Genomic DNA, 22,902 nt, shown 5'->3' with positions numbered 1-22,902 from the left:
TCTTCCACAGAGGTTGATCGGTGATTTGCCTAAAGGAACGAGTCGTCCGCTCAAGCACAGCAGCTGAGCTGGAGCCAGTGACTAGCAATTTTGTACACAACGAACGATGATAGATAAACGTGGCCTGTGGGGAAATATGTCCCGCTACCTCAAGGGGGGGAATTCGACCTTTGAAGAGAAAGGAACGAAAGCTGGCCGTATGAGACGGACGCCGACACTTGTTGGAAGCCAGCTGTGCCTGTTTGCTTCCCACGCGCGCGTGCGTGACGTCCACGATGGTGACGGCTTTGCGGCGGCCCCCACGACCGGCAGACGGCAGTCCAACGTTTGACTCGGCCGCCACCTGGAGTTTTGGTGAAAAGGGCGTGAGATCCAGAGATGCGGATAGGACAGAGATCGAGAGAGATAAACCCACGGCCCGGCCCCCCCAACCAAGTATCCAACCACCACTGGCACTGCCCCGTCCGTCCTTTTCGAGCTCCGCAACTCCGTCTCCAATCCCCAAATCGGAAATTTTGTTGATCTTATCCATCTCGTCGGCGGCGAGAAGCATGTCGGACTACGTCCCCTCCTCCACCCAGATCCAGGCGCTGAGGCCTCGGTCCCTCCGCGGCGCGCTCTGCGTCACCCTCGCTCTGCCCGGGGCCCTGCTCGTCCGCTTCTCCAGGAGCCTGCTCGCCGCCGTCACGCTCACGTGGCTACCCAGGACCTACCTGCGCGTCCCGGTGGACGGGGCCGATCAGGAGGCCATTTCGCCCCGCCGCGTTCCGAGCCCCGTGGAGCTCGATCCCGCGCAGGTGGCGGCGCTCACGGCCGCCCTTCGCCTCGCCATCGTCGCCGGGGCCCTCTCGGTCCCCTCTCTCGCCCAGCGCCGGGCCGACGCGTCCGACTCCGACTCCAGCGACGACGACGACGAGGAGCGCGGCTGCTCTGATGATCAACACCTATGGTATCCACTCATCCAGTCGCTGGGAGGAGGGGACGCCGGTCTGTTCGTCTCCGGCTCGGCTGCGTCTCTGGCTGAGCTGACTGGTGCGCCGGGATTGTACAGGTACGTGCACCACCAATCGTTTCTGCTTGCCGTGTCTGTGTTTGATTTGGCACCGTGCGTGCTCATCAATGTTTGATTTTAGATTTTAGTCCGTAAGTATACCCATGTAACTTGTCAATCAGTTCGTGATCCTGTCCGCTGTATCATCGTGGTGCTCAATTCGAACGGTAGCGCTTTTGGGTCGAGGTTTACAGTTTTTTCCTCGGCCTTTCCTTTTCCATGAACAGGGGCCATTTTCACTTTCTGGACGTGTCTGTTTTGTTTGTCTGTCAGCTCTGTGTATGTGTGTGGTGTTTTTATGTGTCTGAAGACAAGCGGGCATGGGGCAGCTAGTTGGATGTTCTGAACCGATCACAATCAATTCTTCTGAACCGATTATAACACTAGAGCGTCCAACTACTGAAATGTTCATTTCCTAATGTGCAAAAGGTTGCACTTGGCCAACATTTAGATACCCTGTCTTGGAAACCTGTCTTGCAAATGTTGATGTTCAAAGCAGGGTAAACTGCTATGTCCAGCTTTTGCTCGTTTGGGGACGCAGCAGGCCGTGCAGCCATGGCCTTATTTCAATTGACACCTCCCTAAACATCTTCCTTTGTGCTATCAACTATGGAAGATAAATAAAATTTTAAATGCATATGTTTCCTGTCGATGCTTGCAAAATACTCCCTCCGTTCCGAATTACTTGTCTTAGATTTGTCTAGATACGGAGGTATCTAGCACTAAAATGAGTCTAGATACATCCGTATCTAGACAAATCCAAGACAAGTAATTCGGAACGGAGGGAGTAATGTTTAGTTTTTCTTGGCAAACTATCCTCCCTGCGTGCACATGCAGATCATTCCTCGTATGGTCAGTTTCAAGCAATCACTTCTGTTGCTCCTTTGTTCACTCGGGTTTGAGCAATTTGAATTCAGAGCGATACCGACTCCTCCGATCACCGTGTACTGTTATTTTTTTCTTAGACTCCAAGCAAACTTCTGCTGCCAACCTCTTTTGATACCTTTCTCTTCTTTATATAGAAGTCAGGTTCGAACAATTTTAGTGATAAATCTCTAGGTGATTAGCCATGAAGCAGTTTAGGATGCCAAGAACATGCAGTCTCTCCATACCGCACTTGGTCTCTAGCATCCCACAAAATGGCTCCAACACCGTGATTTTAGTCTCCTAGACGCTTTGGAAAGAAAATTACAAGCACGTGTAGAGTAGCGAAGGGAGAATGACCCAGGACATTATCTTTGTCGTCTGTTAAGAAGGGGTTCTTTGGAGGATGCAGGAGCCATAGGCTATGATAAAATGTTCAGTCTTATGACCATGCCGTGCGTAGTTGTGTAATGTATCTTTTATTATGGGGTGGTTGCCCATTGCTGCTCTTCAACACATAGCTCTGGCTGTTTGTCTCGTTCTGTTGTATTGTATCTTTTTATCTTCTTACTTAATGCAAACATGGGCAGTCCTACCTGTTCTCTATGAATAAAATTTTCTGAATCTTGTTGTTGAGGTGTAAATAAGACCTTCTCACTCTCATCACAGTTCACAAGTTACCTGTGTACCTACGCAGAGCTTTTGCTTGTTATTTTGTACACAAAGCTCTCTTTGTGTAGTAATAAAATGTTCAGTATCTCTCAAGGAGAATCAACATGTGGTTGGATGGTTAGGAGGGTGGTTTAACCCCAAGCCCACCAGGGATCAAACCCCAGGTTTAACGCCTGTCTCATAAACTTGGAATATTCTTTTAGTGGGGGGTGACGTTCCCTTCAAAATCTGCCAGTTCAGTCTCTCGGAGGTGCTCATGGGGGTACGGTGCGCGGCTATGCGCGTGTGCGTTCATTAGGGTGAGTGTATCTGTGTGTATGTGAGTGTCTACGTCTGTACTGTGTTTCTCAAGAAGAAAAAGGAAATATGTACCTCTGAAGGCTAAACTGCCTTAGGAATCCCTGCTCCGATGCAAACTAACAGTCTTCTTGCTGACAATCTTACCTTTTGCCCCCCAACTCTTTTCATCTATTCTCAAGTGGCTTGGAGGTTTTAACTCACTACTAGTACAACACACAATACTAGGAAGTTTTGTCGTAGATATATTTTGTCGCGTCAACAATACACCTGAACTCATCATTCCATTAAAAGGCAGAGAACAGTAGAACACTTTGCCCCAGGGGAGGGGGCAGAGCACCCAAAAACGAGGATGGGGGCAAACAATAGACTAAAAGTCTGACAAGCTAAAACATTATGTCTTGAGGAATATTGTTTCTCTTATGGCTTATTATGCCCCATTCTCCTAGCATTGTCTCTTTCCAGTCCAATAGTTTTTGCAAATTTTTATTTTGTGCTGAATACTAAAGTAGGTGGTTTAAATTAGTTTAACCGGCCCATAATCTTTACATTGGTTCCTTGGAAGTTAAAATTAACAGATATGCAATGTTAGTTCAAACCTTTCACTAAGTGATAATACATTCATTCTCAACACCAATCATACTAAATAAAGAGAAAGAAAAGGATGCATATACATGTTGATGCCATCTAGAACATCCCCAGACAAGTCATTAAAATGCGTGGCAATTTTCCAAATTCAGACAGAGTTGGTAATTTTTAAGCAAAGGTTCTGCTTTAAGCCACTTGTGTGCTTTAAACCAGGTATATTATGAAAGCATATACTTCTAAATCTTGTGCATATTGAAGCTAATCAATCATGTTGTGTTTGTCTTTACATTATGAGGTTTCTGCGGTGTGTAGTTGAATTGATGTTCTTTGTGAAGATGATAGTGTCTTAGGTGCTTTCTGATTTATATGAAACTTCCAGAAACCTTGCATGTATGCATTTTGTAGTACATACATTCTAAAGTTTGACTCTTGTCCATATTACAGACTGTCTGATTTAAATGAGAACCCATTGATCCTCACAGCAAGGGCAGAAAGCTTTTCAGGTCCTTGCGAGTTGACCGATGAAACAACAAGGACTTGGGGCATGATGCTCAAAATTACTACCAAACTTGTTTGTTTAAGTAAGCGGCAATTACATGAGCAGAATCAGGAATTAGCTGAAGAACGATTTGCAGAGGTAGCCAAGCAATCTTTAGAGCTGATCCTTGAGGTTGCCTGTTCATTCAGTGATGCGGAATGGTCTGATGTCCACATTTCGCAACAGCTGACTGTTTTTGACACACTTGTTGATGTCCTATTCAATATACAATACTTGCCTTTCGGTGGATCTGGTGAGGTTGCTGGCATTGTTAATAAGATGGTGAATTCTTTCAAAGGCGTAATTCAGAGGACTTCAAATGACATCCGTAGCAGCAAGGAATCTATTATTCATCCAGCAACTTTTATTCTCATACAAGTCCTGGAATTTTTTGGTCGTAACAGAGAGATGGTCCAGTCAATACTTGAATCTGGAGATTACAACACTGGCCCATGCTCTGACATGTTTGATTGTTTGGTATCTAAGCTCAAGGAATGTGCAGAAGTAATTTTCCAAGAAAAGGGACAAAGGTGCATATTCTTCTTGAATAACACAAATTATGTTTTGCAAAAGAATTGCCACTCAGGATTACTCCCTCCCAGTGTAGCGAGTAATCTAGTATCACTGATGGACCAGCACATCGTGAGCTACCTTGAGGAATATTGGTTTCCACTTGTGAGGTATTTGGATGGTGATTCTCTGAAGAAGCCACGCGGTTCTTCCTTGGATAAATTTACCAAAGAGTTCTTTACCATCTGTGATAGCCAGATGACTTGGAAAGTTCAAACTAGCCTCAAGGAAAGACTGCGTGAACGGATAGTGGATTTGATTGTTCCAAAATATGTAAACTTCTTGAAGGCTCTGCAGGAAAATCCAAGTTCTTGGTTGAAGAGGGTGTGCCGAGCCAGGTCTGAGAAGCCGATTTATCCTGCTCCACAACTGGAAAAGGTGATCAGGGGACTCTTTGAAAGATAGCATCTAGAGGGCACGAAACTCGTACAGGGTCGGTGCATTTATCATATTTTAGCATTTGGAGATCATTTTGTCTGGTGGTATTTTCAGGTGATGGTCCTGCTTGTTGTATTAGCAGGATTCAGCCTACTATTGGTCTGGTGTATAGCTATTCATTACGTGTATGTAGTGCTGTAGAGGAAGTTTCTCTGAGAAACCCACGGAATTGTTCTGTTCCATCTTCCATGTATAGTCGTAGCTAGAAATATATACACGCTTTGCTCGCCGTCGGAGAATATCTGGTTCGGTCATTGTTTCTCTTGCTTTTATCTACTGTATTTATTATTAGAAAAGAAAATATATGGCCGCACAAACTGATCGTCAACGCAAGCCAGCCCGCCCGCTGAGGAGCATGCTGCTAATCCTGGCGAAACTGTGGATGGTACTAGCCTGAAGCTCACTTTCAATCGCCGTCTATAAACCCTCGCACCATGAACACCATACGGCGCGTTTGGTTCAGGACAGGTAACATTTTCGGATTTGTAATTAGAATGCACTGTATATGGCTGGGCATTGGGTGATTACGTGAAGTGTTTGGTTCAACAAAGGGTAGGTTTCCAATTCAGAGTGTCCGGAAAAAAGAAGGGTTGAGAAGGGACAGACCTGGCCGGCATGGCTGCTCGCAACGGAGAAGGCGGAGGTCCGGCCAATGTTGCTTTGCGCCACGAAGAAGGGGCAGGTCCGGCCGGCTTTCCTGCTTTGTGGTAGAGATGGGAGAGGTTCGGTCAGCGTTGCAAACTCGTGGCAGGAAAGAGGAAGGTCTGGCCGGCGTTGTTGTTCATAATGGGGAAGGGGGAGGTCAACCTGCCTTGTTGCTTGCGGCGGAGAAGGGAGAGACTGCTACAGCTGTGCCGCCGCCGGAGGACCAGCCGGCAAAGCCGGGCCGTGTCCCGCGATGGTGGTGGTGGAGCGGATCCGTCCCACACCGCCACACATGCATCCCCACACTGCCGGTCCAAGATCAGAGGAGAAAAACAGGTCTAATCTTTCCAAAAGGGGAGATTTCTGCATAGTGCTCCAAGTATAATTTCTGCCTTTAAACTGAATTTCCACCTGCACAAGTTCACTAATACCTTCATTAAAAATCATCATGTTACTAGACAGGTAATATGTTTGGGCCTTGCCCACGTAACTCTTCTGCCCACGTGCGAACTCCCATATAGGCAGTGGCGGAGCTAGCTTTTGACGACAGGGTGGTCCGCTCCCCCCCCCCCTCCCAATTTTTTTTTTGATAACTAATATGGCATGTGAACATTCTAACTAATTATGAATAGGACAAACAAATAGATTAATATGGTCTTACGAACACACTAAACTTCACAATTCGATCTCAGTTTTATATAAAGAAGCCTACATAGTAAATAGTACATGGCTGCCATGAAGGTATCAAATAGAAACACTAATCATGGTACATACCTTGAAAAGTTCAGAAAGACTATGTTTCTGGCCTACGCTTTTGCATTGCCATGAAGGTATCAATTATGTCATCTTCATTCACCTCGGAGAAAGCATCCCTCTCAATGTATGTAACTAGGCAATCATCCAAAAGACTGTCACCCATCTTATTTCTCAACTTGCTCTTGACTATACTCATGGCAGAAAATGCTCTCTCAACATTTGCCGTTGCCACCGGTAGAATCAATACCAATTTTAAAAGCAAGTACACCAAATGATGAACTATGTGTCTCCCTGTTTGAACAAGCTTAACCGAGAGATCAACAAGATTTCCAAGGCCTTGGAAGTTCTCATCATTTCTCATGTCATCAATATAGTTATCAAGTTGTAGTTCAAGGTGTATCAGGTCGGCACTTGAAAAGTCATTGGGATAAAATTCAGCAAGTCTTCGTACCTAGTGTGCATCAAAAGAAACAAATGAGTTGAAGAGATGCAATAGCAATTTTCAAAGCAATACAAATTTTAGAAGCAAATTTGCATACCTTTTGTGCATCAAAAGCAGCAAATGAGTTGGCGGGATTCAAAGCAGACATACAAGATAGCAATTCCATATTGATCTCATCAAACCGATTTTCAAGCTCTTGACTAATTTGATCAATGACTCCAAGAAAAACTTCTCTTCTAAAGTGATCATCATTTGTTTGGGGTCGAGCAAACCGTGTTGATCTTCCATAAGGCACATAATTATCTTCCATTATAGGAACTTGAATGCCATGCTTGTTACAAAATAGTGTGACCTTTTGCAGAAATGCCTCCCACCCATTAGACCTAAGTTCTTGTATTCTACTTTTTGCAGTTCTAACAAGTGCCATTGCAGTAAGAATATCTTGGTCTCTTCTTTGCAAACAATCAGACAAATCACTTGTGTATCCAAGAATGACAAGCATCAAGTGTGCATTGAAAATAAAGTCAAATGACTCAAACACTCCAACAATAGTATGAATTTTGGGCCAATCACTTCTTTGTGAAGCATCTTGTCCAAGAGTTATGAGCACATCACGGATTGTGGGATACATAGCAATAATGTTGAGAACAGTTTTGTAATGAGAGCCCCACCGAGTATCACCAGGCCTAGGTAACCCCATCTCTTGATTCAAACCACTCCTAGTTTGTAACTCACCACATTCAAGTAGTTTCATGATATTGTGAAGTCTAGCATCTCGAAGCATGTCATGACGCTTACAAGACACTCCAATAACATTCGGTAATAAAGACACTCGATCAAAAAACCACACACAATCATCATTTCCCTTGGCAACAGCAACAAGAACTAGCTGGAGTTGATGTGCAAAACAATGATCAATGTTTCCAGTCCTTTAATTTCCCCTCTCATATTACTAGCCCCATCATATCCTTGCCAACGAATTTGAGTTATAGTCAAACCATGATCAGTAAGTAAAGTTGCAATTGCTTCCTTAAGTGACAATGAAGTAGTGTCACTTCCATGAACAACTCCAAGAAAGTGCTCACACGGCCTTCCTACTTTATCAACAAAACGCAAGCACAAAGCTAGTTGTTCTTTATGTGATACATCACTAGACTCATCAGCTAGAATAGCATAGTGCTCATCACCAAGTTGATCAAATTTGCTTTCTAGTAAGTACTGCACAACATTGAATAAGCTGATGTTGTATCTGATGAGAAGTCAATTTGCAGTTACCTGGTGCATTCTTCAAAACATACTTATTTGCCTCCTCACTATTTGCTGCAAGCCACTTCAATAGCTCAAGGAAGTTTCCTCTATTGGTAGACTGTTCACTTTCATCATGCCCACGAAATGCCAATCCTTGATGAAGAAGAAACTGCAAGCATCTAAGTGAATACTTCAACCTCATCTTGTAAAGACGTAGATCCTCACTATTTACCTTCACATAAAGATCATCAATTGCTGCACGAGGATTCACAAATAAGTTATATCTCTCTTGAGCTGCATTGTGCACACTTGTTACGCAACCAACATGCTTAAGAAGAGCATCCTCTCTATTCCAATTACTCCAACCACCATCAGTAAATGCATTAGTACCCTTACCACTAGTTTTTTTCTCTTTGAACAAGTAACATACAAAGCAAAATGCAGATTCCTTCTTGATACTATATTCAAGCCAACTATGATTATGAAGCCACAAAGGATTGAATGAACTCTCTACTCCCAATTTTTCTTTTTTTAAAGTTATGTGCATAAGGTTTGAATGGCTTTTTAAGGATATATGCTCTTCGAAGTGCATCTTGATCATTGACGGGATAACTTGCAATGGGTAGCCTTTTCCCAGGATCATGTTTAAGATGACTAAAATCATAAACCGGTGGCGATGCGGTGACACATCTTCAGTTTGCTCTATGGTCACATTCGACATAGACAATATTGGTTCTTCACTTTGCTCTTCAATCACAATCGGCATACACACAACTTCGCTGGTTTGCTCTTCAACCACATCCGACATATTCTCCGCCTTCTTCTTCTTCCCTATTTTCATAGCTTCTCTCTGGAAAAGGGAAACAATGTCTCCAACCCTCTTCATTTTTCAATAAATCTGCAAGAAAACTACTTTCTATCAATAAAGCTAATTGGATATTTTGTTTGTGTTCATGTAGTGGATAGCATTGGGCAAAAAAGCAAATCCTAAATCAGAAATTTGAGAATTTTGGTACCTTAAATCGGAGTATTCTAGTTTCTGCAGATTGGTTAATGAGCAAGCAAAGTAGCAAAGGCAAAGTAACAGAGGCCACGAGAGCAGGGGCGCCGGACAGCCGGACGGCGGCAGCAGCGCAGCCACGCGCAGGCAGAGAATTGAGGGAAGGGGCGACCGGGCGAGGGGCGAGGGGCGCAGCCTCGCGCTGGGGCAGGGGCGCGCAGCCGCGCAGGGGAGGGCCGGGCGGGCGGGAGGACCGGAGGAGAGGCGGGAGGACCGGCAGGGCGCGACCGGCGGCGAGCAAGCGAGGAATGGCGAGGCGGCTGCGTGGGGGTCGCGGTCAAGCACTGGTCGTGGGTCTGGGGCTAGGGCGTCGATCGGGACGAGGAACTGGACTGTGCGCTTGTGTTTAATGGGCCATCTTTTTTTTGGCCCACTAGTATGTGTAGGTATATAGTAGGCTGTGTCAAAATCCGGGCCGCGGCCCCCCCTGGCCACCCTGTATGTCCGCCACTGCATATAGGGTTTCCTTGCCTCTCGCCGGCGCCGCCGGTCCGCCTCATCTTCTATAGTCCTTGGATCATGGAGGCACGGTGGATCCTGACCCTTGCCGGCAGGAGGGCTCCGTTTTTAGATGTTTTTCTAAGTTTTGTTAGGGTTTGTGCCATGCTCGAGAAGATAAGGTGGCGATGTTTCTTTAAGATGGAATAAGGTACTCCCCGTCTACCGCCATCTCGGTGATGTTTTAAGCATCGTCGGAAGGCGTGTGGAGGTTTGTCTCCGGCGGATCTCGTGGGATCCGGTCGGCGTTTGTCCTCGGTGGATCCGACTGGATCCAGTCTTCTTTTGTCTACGTCTGTGTGTCTGCAGGTTGGATCCTTTCGGTCTATACTTCTCTTCATCAGCGGCGGTTGCTGTTCTGGTGCGCTGGTCCAATGGGGCCTTGGCACGACGACTTCCCGACTGTCTACTATAACAATGTTTGCCCGGCTCCAATGAGGGAGGGGCGATGATGGCGGCGCGCCTTCGGCTCGCTTCAATATTTGTAGTCGTCGCTAGGTGGTCTACGGACCTGGATGTAAATTTTACTTCCAGTGTTCTTTGTACCACCTTGGCAATTCATGAATAGATCGAAAGTTTTCTCGCAAAAAAAAATCATCATGTTACGAGAAGGGTTGAGCGCGCTTTGCTGTGCCATTCATGTTCTTGTTTTTTTAACTACCCACTCTGTTTCAAAATATTAGATGTATTACTTTTTTTAAATCAAACCTTTTAAGTTTGATCAAAAAATTAGAGAAATGTATTAAAATCCATAACATCAAATCGATATGATTAAGTCATCATGAAATGAATTTCCATAATTTTTCTATGTAATATTGTGGATGTCGATATTTTTTGCCCCGAACTTGGTCAAAAGTAATACCCATTATATTTTGGAACTGATGGAATATTTAGTTTGATGGGTGAGGGAGATGGTGGAGTGTGTTTTATTTTTATTTTATAATGCTATGATTTGTTGGACCTTTCGTGGTGTGATTATCCGCTAACCAACCTATATTTATGTGAGGAAATTTATGCGTCGGTGGCTGCATGTACTACATTGGTGCTACAATATCACACTATGACGCTTCTTTTCTTTAAGTGGTGGGAGGATGTGTGGGGTCGATACGCTTTTATAGGCCAGTTGTCGCAGATTGATTTGAAAAATCATTGGCTTGGTCAAAATCATAAACCAAATCCAAAATTGATGCGTCAATTGAATGAAAGGGCTTCAAAATTAGGAAAGATAGTGAATTTAAGAATTGAATAGGAGAGCTCCTAAAAAATGTAGAAAATTTGTTGACCAAGTCAAAATCAGGTGATCCAATTCTAAATTGAAGACCTCAATTAATTGTGAGACCTTAAAATCAGGAAGCAGTTGCTTGGCTTGTCATCGAGGTTGTGCGTAATAAATACTTTGTGTGATGAAGATAGAGCATGACAAGACTTTATGATTTTGCAGGGATAACTTTCTTTAGCCATGATATTTTGAGAAGAGATGATTGCTTTATTTAGTATGCTTGAAGTATTATTATTTTTATGTCAATTTTAAACTTTTGTTTTGAATCTTATGGATCTGAATATTCATGCCAAAGTAAGAAAGAATACATTGATAAACATGATAGGTAGCATTTCACATCAAAAATTATGTTTTTATCATTTACCTACTCGAGGACGAGCAGGAATTAAGCTTGTGGATGCTTGATATGTCTCCAACGTATCTATAATTTTCTATTGTTTCATGCGATTATATTATCCATCTTGGATGTTTTATATGCATTATTATGCTATTTTATATCATTTTTGGGGACTAACCTATTAACCTAGTGCCCAGTGCCCGTTGCTATTTTTTCCTTATTTTTCTCTTTACAGAAAATCAATATCAAACTGTGTCCAAACGGAATAAAACTTTACATGATTTTTATTGGACCAGAAGACACCCACGAAGCTTCGGGAGGAGGCCAGAAGAGCCACAAGGTGGCCACAAGCCTGGAGGCTACGCCCTAGGGGGAGCGTGCCTCTAGGGCTTGTGGGCCCATGGGGACTCCCCTAACCCTAATCATGGCTCCATAAATACCCAAATATTCCTCCTATACCAGAGAGCATGCCAAAAATACTTTTCCACCGCCGCAAGCTTTTGTTCTTGCAAGATTTTTTGCGGTGTGTTTGTTGAGATCCGATGAATTGTGGATTTATGATCAAATTATCTATGAATAACTTCATCACATAACGGTTCACCATACATGCATGCTACGGGAATCACAAACTTTAACACAAGTACCTCTCAAATTCACAACTACTCACTAGCATGACTCTAATATCACCATCTTCATATCTCAAAACAATCATAAAGAATCAAACTTCTCATAGTATTCAATGCACTTTTTATATGAAAGTTTTTATTATATCCCCCTTGGATGCCTATCATATTAGGACTAAATTTATAACCAAAGAAAATTACCATGCTATTTAGAGACTCTCAAAATAATATAAGTGAAGCATCAGAGTTCAACAATTTCTATAAAATAAAATCACCGCCGTGCTCTAAAAGGATATAAGTGAAGCACTAGATCAAAATTGCCTAGCTCAAAAGATATAAGTGAAGCACATAGAGTATTCTAATAAATCACGATTCATGCGTGTCCCTCTCAAAAGGTGTGTACAACAAGGATGACTGTGGCAAACTAAAAAGCAAAGACTCATATCATACAATACACTCCAAGCAAAACACATATCATGTGGTGAATAAAAATATAGCCTCATGTAAAGTTACCGATAGACGAAGACGAAAGAGGAGATGCCTTCAGGGGCATCCCCAAGCTTAGGCCCTTGGTTGACCTTGAATATTACCTTGGGGTGCCTTGGGCATCCCCAAGCTTAGGCTCTTGTCACTCCTTATTTCATAGTCCATTAAATCCTTACCCAAAACTTGAAAGCTTCACAACACAAAACTCAACAGAAAATCTCATAAGCTCCGTTAGGATAAAAAAATAAATCACCACTTTATGGTACTGTTGCAAACTCATTATTTATTTATATTGGTGTAATATCTACTGTATTCCAACTTTTCCATGGTTCATACCCCCCGATACTACCCATAGATTCATCAAAATAAGCAAACAACACATAGAAAACAGAATCTGTCAAAAATAGAATAGTCTGTAGCAATCTGTAACTCTCGAATACTTCTGTAACTCCAAAAATTCTGAAAAATTAGGACAACCTAGGCAATTTGTGTACCAATTCAGAGCAAAAAGAATCAGATAAAAATCACGTTTCAATAAAATCCAGGAAATTATTTACAGGGCGCAAAAGTTTCTGTTTTTCAGCAGGATCAAAACAACTATCACCATAAGCTATCCCAAAGGTCTTACTTGGCACAAACACTAATTAGAACACAAAACCACATCTAACTAGAGGCTAGATGAATTATTTATTGAAAACAGCAAGGAAAAATATTGGGTTGTCTCCCAACAAGCGCTTTTCTTTAAAGCCTTTTAGCTAGGCATTGATAATTTTGATGATGCTCACATGAAATACAAGAACTGAAGCACAAAGAGAGCATCATATAGCACGTGACAAACACATCTAAGTCTAACATACTTTCTATGCATAGGCATTTTATAAGCAAACAAATTATCAAGACAAGCAAAAACTAGCATATGCAAGGAAGAAGAAAGAGATGATAGCAATCTCAACATGAAGAGAGGTTATTTAGTTACATGAAAAATTCTACAACCATATTTTCCTCTTTCATAATAATTACATGTAGGATCATAAGCAAATCCAACAATATAGCTATCACATAACATATTCTCAACATGCTCCACATGCATGTGAAGTTGACACTCTTCCAAAATAGTGGGTGTCAGTGTCAAAACCGGCGGATCTCGGGTAGGGGGTCCCGAACTGTGCGTCTAGGCGGATGGTAACAGGAGACGAGGGACATGATGTTTTTACCCAGGTTCGGGCCCTCTCGATGGAGGTAAAACCCTACTCCTGCTTGATTAATATTGATGATATGGGTAGTACAAGAGTAGACCTACCACGAGATCAGAGAGGCTAAACCCTAGAAGCTAGCCTATGGTATGATTGTTGTTTGTCCTACGGACTAAAACCCTCCGGTTTATATAGACACCGGAGAGGGCTAGGGTTACACAGAGTCGGTTACAATGGTAGGAGATCTACATATCCGTATTGCCAAGCTTGCCTTCACGCCAAGGAAAGTCCCATCCGGACACGGGACGGAGTCTTCAATCTTGTATCTTCATAGTCTAGGAGTCCGGCCAACGGTGATAGTTCTGCTATCCGGACACCCCCTAATCCGGGACTCCCTCAGTAGCTCCCGAACCAGGCTTCAATGATGACGAGTCCGGCGCGTTGATTGTCTTCGGCATTGCAAGGCGGGTTCTTCTCCAAATTCCATATACTTGTCGAATAGTGTCCGGCTTCTTATAGATGCTGCGCTCCTTGGCTTCCACGCCCAATAATGGCCATCTTCCACATGTCGAACGAATGCGAAAAGCCAGGGTATCTTTACATTTACCCCCTAGCTGCACAAATGAGCCGCCTATAAAAGAGATGGGGATCTAGATCCGAATCACACCATCCTCCCTCCGCGAGCATTCATCGGAGCGCCTCTGACAAAAATCCATTCCATCATGGACAGTCGACGCGGCTCCTCCTCTCGCGCTCCCAGCCCTCAGCCTAGAGATTGGGAGAGATGCTCAGTCCCGCATAGTAAGTTAGTGATGCTCCAAACCAAGGGATTTATTCCCCCAGCCTTTATGGTTCCGGTTCGAGCCGGACTCGCCACCTACAAGGGCGGAAAGCAGGCGGAGAGCGTCTCCGATCCCTCCAAAGGAGAGCGGGTATGCCTCATCTCTTATCTGATAAGAGGGCTCGGATTTCCAATTCATCCGTTTCTCCGGGGGGCTCCTGGAGTTCTATGGCCTCCAGTTGCACAACCTTACGCCTGCCTCCATTCTACATATTTCGGGCTTTGTGGCCCTTTGCGAGCTGTTTTTGGGCATCGAGGCTCATTTCGCGTTGTGGAAGAGATTGTTTTGCCTTGTACCCCGTTCTCATGAGGGGTCAATATATCAAGTGGGCGGAGCCGAACAATGGCGCATCGCCGGGACCGGATATCTATCCGGAACCCCGAAAAAGGCGTCCGAAGACTGGCCCTCGGAATGGTTTTACATGGAAGACGTCCCTCTGCCGGATCCTGTTCGGATCGGCCTCCCGGAGTTCAGTAATGCTCCTTTGAAGAAACACCTAAGCTGGCGCCCGCGAAGCCCCCAGAGAGAAAGTTACAGGGATGTCCTCTACCTGATGAGCCGAATAAGGTTACTAGCTCATTCCGGACTGACCATGATCAGAGTCATGGCCACATGCATTATGCGGGGGGTGCAGCCGCTCCAGTATAGGGGCCGGGGAGGATGATGCCACCCGCCATGGCCGTAAGGGGCCGGGATCGGTCGCCGATCTGGTGAAGATCTTGTCCGGCCTGTACAAAGGGGAAAAGGAGGATTTTCTCCGTGTTAGTCCACTGAACGGATTTTCTATGAACAATCCTCGAAGCTGGGTAAGCGGACATTTCTTTTTGCCTATCCGATCCCCATTCCCATGGTTAAGTATCTCATTTTGTGATTTCAACGCAGGAACTGCGCCGGGCTGTAGAGGATATACACAACCCGCCTCCACAACCTGAGGATCCGGAACGGTCCCTCAATCCAGCCTCCGAAGAGGATCCGGACATAAAGGTGGAGCTGGTCGATGGGGTGTTCTACCAACTTAGCATCGACAATGCTTTGGTCGCCATTACGGCCGACTACCCCGGAATATTTCCAGCTTCCCAGGTAACTGTGACCGAAGTCCTGATACCATGACCCATCCGTGCTTATTTCTGATCACCGCATACCAATGGTGTTCCGCAGGAGGTGCCTTTGAGGCGGGAAGCCGAGCCCGCGGCGGCTGGCCAACAAGGGGCAGCTCGGCCCAGCAGGCAGAAAAGAAGTGCGGCGCGGATCAAGACATCGCCGCAACGGTATGGCGCGCCACCGTGTTTCAAGGAAAGATTCCTGGAAGGCATACTAACATTTGTGATCTTTTCAGGAAAAAGAGTGCTCGCCGGACTGTGTCCGGAGAGGTTGCCAATCGAGCCTCCGCCAGCCAGGCTCCAACGCCAGGTCCGGAGGGGGAGGCGAACACAAGGCGCGCGTCAGATGCTCCTCCAACGGAGGATGCCGACAGATTGTCCGCCACCAAATCTGAGGTGGAGAGTGCCATGAATCACAGGCGCCGCCGGACAATTCTTCGTGACGCATGTTTCTCCCAAGAGGCATTGAATGCCTTTAATTCGGGAGATGCGCACCTCCGTGCCGCTCAAGATGGTCTAGCCAGAGCCACGGAGCAGTATGTGAAAGACATACGGGTGAGGGATTTTGACAGTTATATATGCCAGTAGCCCCCGAGACTTAAAATAGTTAGAATAACTGATTTAAGGATCATTTGTTATGCAGGATCTTATAGAAAAGAATACCCAACTGTCCCAGGAGCTTCAAGAGTGCAAGGCCCAACTTGAGGCCGCACTAGCCGCGACAGGGGAAGCCACAGAGACCCCCTCTGGTAATATACGCTTTAAAATAGAAGTAGTTTGCGAAGTGCGGCGTGAGTATAAGTCTGACAATAACATTGCAGATGGCGCCGGGGTAGATCCGGACAAGCAACAGCTCCTGCGCCGGTTAAAAGCCGGCGAGAATGTGCTTACAAGGGTGCGGCACGAGAAAAATAACCTCCAAGATGCCAACACCCAGCTGGGCGAGGAACTAAAAGATGTTCGTGCCCAGCTGTCTGACTCCGTTAAGGAGAATCGGCGGTTCGTCGCGGCATTTATAGTAAGTGCTTGAGTGAACTTATGAAAAGAAGAGTTCGGCGAGGAAGTCGATTAACAGAAATATGTCTGTAGGTATGCTCACAGGTCGTCCTGCAGAGGAAATGCTCGGTTCAACGGGTGACCTACTTCCCGAGCTGCTGCAACTGCACGAACGAGTTTGGCAGGTGATGAGAGGCGTCGCCCAGGCCTTGTGGCCATCCATCTTCCTGCCCGAAGGCCTTGGAGAGCTTGCAGAGAAGCTTCAGGGAGCAGGCGGCGCTTCCGGCTATGGAAGATATCGGCCTGCCTTCAAGGCGCCAGGGAGGCCTGGGCCATGGTGAAGACACGGTACATGAAGGCTGACCCAAACCACATGGCCGAGGTCGGACCTGTGGGGACCGATGGGAAGGAGATCCCTGTGAGCTTAGTGTACGACCAAGTAGAGTTGGCCGCAAAGTATTCCCAGCGGGACTGTAAACTAGACAACCTATTAGATGGTATTGAAGAGGAATACAGTCAGTCAATTTGACTATGTAATTTAAAATGACATGTAAAATGCCTTCTAGCCGGATTGTAGATCGTTTGTCGTAGCGGACCTTTTCGCTTCAACCTCGGGACCCGACAGTTCGGAGTGTGTCCGAATACCCTCGCGGTTATGTAAGAACCAGGGCATGCGTGGAGACCAGGCGTAGGGGTCATGAGTGCTTTATCAGACAAGTGCCCAACTAGTTATGTTATATTACATGGTTAGTAAGAAACATCTTCCAGGGAGAATAGTTCCGTTAGGGGTTCCTTTCCCTGGGAGGCATGCCCTAAAGTGCATGTCCGGACTGCAAAAAAGCAGAAAAACATCTAGTGGCAGATAAATGAATAAGTAAGAATTCGTCTTTTAGTTCACCGACTGAATATTCCCTTAAGAACGCTAGCTTTCGGCTTCACCCAGTTTACCACCTAGCCGAACAATCGGGAACGTAGGGGTAAGCATAGGAGCCAGGCAACCCAGCTTGGCCAAAATTTAAGTCATATCGATGCATATAATAGTGAATAAAAGGTACATGTGGAAGTATGACACATGTGTTGGGCATAAAGCCCGTATAAATAAGCTTCTGTTAAAGAAGCCCCCAGGTATACTGAGCGCGGATAGTGCGTCAAGTGTGTGCGAACAGTGCGCAAACGAGCCTTCAACGGCTTCAGAAAAAAGGAGGGAGAAGGAGAGAAATAAAAGACAGTTAAAGTATAAAATATAGACGGAGGAAGGAGACGAACTCAGAGTTCGGCGCTAGGCGTAGAATCTTCGGAGACGGGCTGCGTTCCATGGGTTTGGCTCAAGTCGGTTATCCGAGCGTTCCGCAGACGGTATGCTCCGTCGATCAGGACTTGGTCGATGATGAAGGGACCCTCCCATTTGGGCTTGAGTTTGTCCATTTTCTTGTCCGGCAGGCGTAGAACTAATTCGCCAACATTGTAAGCTTTGGCCCGTATTTCTCTACTTTGGTATCTTCGAGCCTGCATTTGATAGAATGCGGAACGAGCTTTTGCCACGTTGTGCTCCTCCTCCAAGGCGTCCAAACCGTCCTGCCGATCCAACTCGGCTTCTCTTTCTTCGTACATGCGCACGCGAGGTGAGTCATGAATTATGTCACAGGGCAAAACTGCCTCTGCGCCGTATACCATAAAAATGGTGTGAATCCAGTAGTGCGATTCGGCGTGGTCCGCAGCCCCCAGAGTACGGAGTCGAGCTCCTCTACCCAGTGCGTGTTAGATTCCTTGAGGGACTGCACTAGTCTGGGTTTAATGCCGCTCATGATTAGACCATTTGCTCGTTCGACTTGACCGTTAGTTTGAGGGTGATGGACTGAAGCGTAGTCGAGCTTGATGCCCATGTTTTTGCACCAGAGTTTAACCTCGTCGGCCGTGAAGTTCGTGCCGTTATCAGTGATGATGCTATGGGGGACGCCGTAACGGTGTAGTACCCCTGATATGAAGTCTATCACGGGTTTGGATTCAGCCGTCTTAACTGGCTTGGCCTCTATCCATTTGGTGAATTTATCCACCATGACCAATAGGTATTTTTGCTTATGGGTTCCTCCTTTAAGGGGTACAACCATGTCAAGCCCCCAGACCGCGAACGACCAGGTGATGGGTATTGTTTTGAGGGCGGTGGGTGGCATGTGGCTTTGATTAGCAAAGAGCTGGCAACCGACGCATCGTTGGACTAAGTCCTGAGCATCTGCCCGGGCCGTCGGCCAATAAAATCCTGTACGGAAGGCCTTGCCTACAAGGGCCCGGGCTGCGGCGTGGTGCCCACCGAGTCCGACGTGAATTTCAGCCAGAAGATTTCGCCCTTCCTCTTCAGAGATACACCTTTGAAGGACTCCGGTTGTGCTTTTCTTATAAAGCTCTCCCTCATGGACCTTATAGGCTTTAGATCGCCGTACTATGCAGCGGGCCTCGTTTTGGTCCTCGGGAAGTTCCTGCCTAGTTAAGTAGGCTAGGAATGGTTCTGTTCACGGGGCAATGACTGCCATTATTTCGTGGGCTGAATGTGTTATTTCATTGGCAGAACCACAGATTGTGTCAGAATGTTCGGTGTTATGTGGTGCGGTTGGGTCCGGATTGTTGTTTCCGGACTCCCCTTCCCATAGTACGGATGGCTTGAACAGCTGCTCTAGGAAGATATTTGGAGGGATGGCATCGCGCTTTGCGCCAATGCATGCCAATACGTCCGCCGCCTGGTTATTATCCCGGGCTATATGGTGAAATTCAAGCCCTTCAAACCGAGCTGACATTTTTAGGACGGCGTTACGGTAAGCTGCCATTTTTGGATCCTTGGCGTCGAAGTCTCCATTTATTTGGGATATCACGAGATTCGAATCCCCGCGCACCTCTAGGCGTTTAATGCCCATGGAGACCGCCATCCGGAGGCCATGTAGAAGGGCCTCGTATTCGGCTGCATTGTTGGAGTCCGTGTACATTATCTGGAGTACGTATTGAACTGTGTCTCCGGTTGGGGATGTCAGGACGACGCCAGCCCCCAGGCCGGCCAACATTTTGGAGCTGTCGAAGTGCATGATCCAATTGGAATATGCGCCGTACTCTTTAGGGAGTTCGACTTCAGTCCATTCGGCGACGAAGTCGGCCAAAACTTGCGACTTAATAGCTCGCCGTGGTTTGTAGGTTATGTCGAATGGGAGGAGCTCAATGGCCCATTTTGCAATCCGGCCAGTCGCGTCGCGGTTGTTTATGATGTCATTAAGAGGTACTTCGGAGGCTACTATTATCGAACACTCTTGAAAGTAGTGTCGCAGCTTCCAGGATGCCATGAACACCGCGTACGCTATCTTTTGATAATGTGGATACCGGGACTTGCATGGAGTTAGGACAGTGGACACGTAGTAAACTGGTTTTTGAAGGTGGAACTTGTGTCCGTCCGTTTCTCGTTCGACAACGAGCACCGCGCTTACAACTTGTTGTGTTGCCGCGATATATAATAACATTGGTTCGCCCATGTTGGGCGCGGACAGGACCGGATTTGTTGCCAATATGGCTTTTATTTCTTCGAGTCCGGCCGTGGCGGCATCCGTCCACTCGAAGTGTTTGGTGCGCCGGAGGAGGCGATAAAGGGGTAATGCCTTTTCTCCCAAACGGGAGATAAAGCGGCTTAGAGCCGCCACACATCCAGTCAATTTTTGTATTTGTTTGAGGTCTTTTGGGATATCCAATTGTGACAAAGCTCGGATCTTGGCTGGATTTGCTTCAATTCCTCTACTGGATATAATGAAGCCCAACAGCTTTCCGGCTGGTACGCCGAAGACGCATTTTTCCGAATTCGGCTTAATGTCATATGTTCGGAGATTGTCGAATGTGAGCCTCAAGTCGTCTACTAGAGTTTCGACATGCTTGGATTTGACGACCACATCATCTACGTATGAATCCACTATTTTGCCGATCTGGTTTGCCAGACATGTCTGAATCATGCGCTGATATGTTGCGCCGGCGTTTTTGAGCCCGAAGGGCATTGTGTTGAAGCAGAATGGGCCGTATGGAGTGATGAATGCCGTTGCGGCTTGGTCTGGCTCTGCATCTTAATTTGGTGGTAGCCGGGGTATGCGTCGAGGAAGCACAATGAATCGTGTCCTGCGGTAGCGTCGATAATTTGATCGATGCGGGGGAGGGGGAAGGGGTCCTTTGGGCAAGCCTTGTTAAGGTCCTTGAAGTCGACACATAGGCGCCAGGATTTATCCTTCTTTGGTACCATCACCAGGTTTGCTAGCCAGTCCGGATGTTTTATATCTCTGATGAATCCGGCTTCCAATAGTTTGGCTAGCTCCTCTCCCATTGCCTGTCTCTTGGGTTCGGAAAATCGCCGAAGAGCCTGTTTGACTGGCTTGAATCCTTTTAGGATTTTTAGGTTGTGCTCGGCCAGCCGGCGTGGGATTCCTGGCATGTCTAAAGGGTGCCAGGCAAAAATGTCCCAATTTTCCCGTAGGAATTCTCGTAGTGCGGCGTCTACATCAGGGTTTAACTGTGCCCCAATGGAGGCCGTCTTTATAGGGTCCGTTGGATGGACTTGGAATTTGACTATTTCGTCCGCTGGCTTAAAAGAGGTGGACTTGGATCTCTTATCGAGTATCACATCGTCCCTGTTCACCGTGGAGCACAGCGCAGTCAGTTCCTCGGCCGCTAGGGCTTCGGATAGTGCCTCTAGGGCTAGTGCAGCTGTCTTATTTTCGGCGCGGAGTGTTATGTCCGGATCACTTACAAGAGTGATGATTCCGTTGGGCCCGGGCATTTTGAGCTTCATGTACCCGTAATGGGGTATAGCTTGAAAAATTGTGAATGCCTCTTGCCCTAATAAAGCGTGATATCCGCTGCTGAACGGGCCCACTTGGAACGTGACCTCCTCGGACCTGTAATTGTCCGGCGAGCCGAACACCACATCCAGTGTGATTTTCCCTGTGCAGCATGCTTCCCGACTAGGGATTATTCCTCTAAAGGTTGTGCTGCTTCGCTCAATGCGGCTCCAGTCTATTTCCATTTTTCGAAGGGTTTTCTAGTAAATGAGGTTTAATCCGCTGCCTCCGTCCATGAGTACCTTAGTAAGGCAAAAGCCGTCCACTATTGGACTGAGGACCAATGCGGCTGGTGCTCGGGATGTTCGGAATTTAGGTTCGTCACTGGCATTAAAGGTAATAGCCGTGTCACTCCATGGGTTTATTGTTGCTAATTGGTAGACTTCGGCAAGGCTGCGGAGTGTTCGTTTCTGCGTATTATTTGATGCAAAAGTCTCGAAGACTGTTAATACCATACTCATGTTGCTAGGCTGGTTCTCTGGAGCTAGCAGCTTTTCGCCACTTTTGGCCACCTGCCGTAGTATCCAACATGCTCGAAGGCTATGAGTTGGAGTGCGCCCTCTGTACTATGAATTTTGTAGGGTCCATTGAACCATCCCTCCAGTACGGTTCCGTGCCCTTTAGGATTTTTTTTGCTTTTTGGTATTTAACCCAGGTGCCTGGCGATGATGCACCCTTTTATTTCGGACTAGGGTTGTATTCGGGGCCGGATTATCCCAAAATTTGGTTTCGGTTTTCCAGGCGCTCTCCATCGCATAGTACTTTCGTACTATGGACGCCAAGTCGGCAAAGCGTGTAATTTCACGACGACTTATGGCGTTTAGGATTCCCTTGTCCGTGCAATTATTGCAGAAAAGTGAAATTGCGTCTTCCTCGCGGCAGTCCTTTATCCTGTCCATAGCCGGAGGAATCTGGCCCAGTAATGGTGTATTGTTTCAGCGGGCTCTTGCCAGATTCGGGATAGATCGCTTATGTTTGGGTGGGCGGGTGGAATTAAATTCGGAACCCCATCCAATCTAAGACTCAAGGGCCGAAAAGTTTCCGAACTTGGAAGCTTGGGTTTTTGGATATTGTCCAATGAATCCAGCCCGCTGCCTGACTTTAGGTTCAGGACTTGATCGACGTCCGTCCCTCCGCGGGAATCCGGCATGGAGGGGTCGGGAATCCGGACATAGCTAGTCCTTAATATAGAAGAAGGGTCGTTGTACTGTTCCTCCACCATAGCAACGTGGTGGGTAGCCTGGAGAGAGTTGATCTCTCTCAGATCGGTTGTAGGCCCAATCTGATCGTAGTCTGTAACGACTCCCAGGGCGGCGATGCGATCCAAGAGCTCGTTTAAGTAGGAGAGCTCCATCGGATCTAGCTGCTCGGCGAGTTCCGAGTTGACGTGATGATTTCTTTTGATGACCAGAGAAGTCATCGTCGGCGCGGCGGCCGAACAAGCGGTCATAAGAAAACCGCCTAGCCGGAGAGTTTGGCCGATGGCCAAAGCGCCTTTAGCAATGGTGCCATCTTTAAAGACGGGA

The 22,902-nt window shown here is 46.4% G+C and overlaps 1 protein-coding gene across 1 annotated transcript; it reads left to right on the top strand.

The window, feature by feature from the left end:
* Positions 1-411: 411 nt before the first annotated feature.
* Positions 412-5,247, top strand: LOC123043203 (uncharacterized). Its single transcript, XM_044465575.1, has 2 exons — positions 412-1,051; positions 3,917-5,247. The coding sequence occupies exons 1-2, from the start codon at positions 552-554 to the stop codon at positions 4,983-4,985; spliced, it is 1,569 nt and encodes a 522-aa protein (XP_044321510.1). The 5' UTR covers positions 412-551; the 3' UTR covers positions 4,986-5,247.
* Positions 5,248-22,902: the final 17,655 nt, after the last annotated feature.

Source organism: Triticum aestivum, chromosome 2B, assembly GCF_018294505.1.
Source record: "Triticum aestivum cultivar Chinese Spring chromosome 2B, IWGSC CS RefSeq v2.1, whole genome shotgun sequence".
Taxonomy (NCBI): domain Eukaryota; kingdom Viridiplantae; phylum Streptophyta; class Magnoliopsida; order Poales; family Poaceae; genus Triticum; species Triticum aestivum.
The sequence above is the reverse complement of the archived record's forward strand: the minus strand, read 5'-3'. Positions and strand labels throughout refer to the sequence as shown.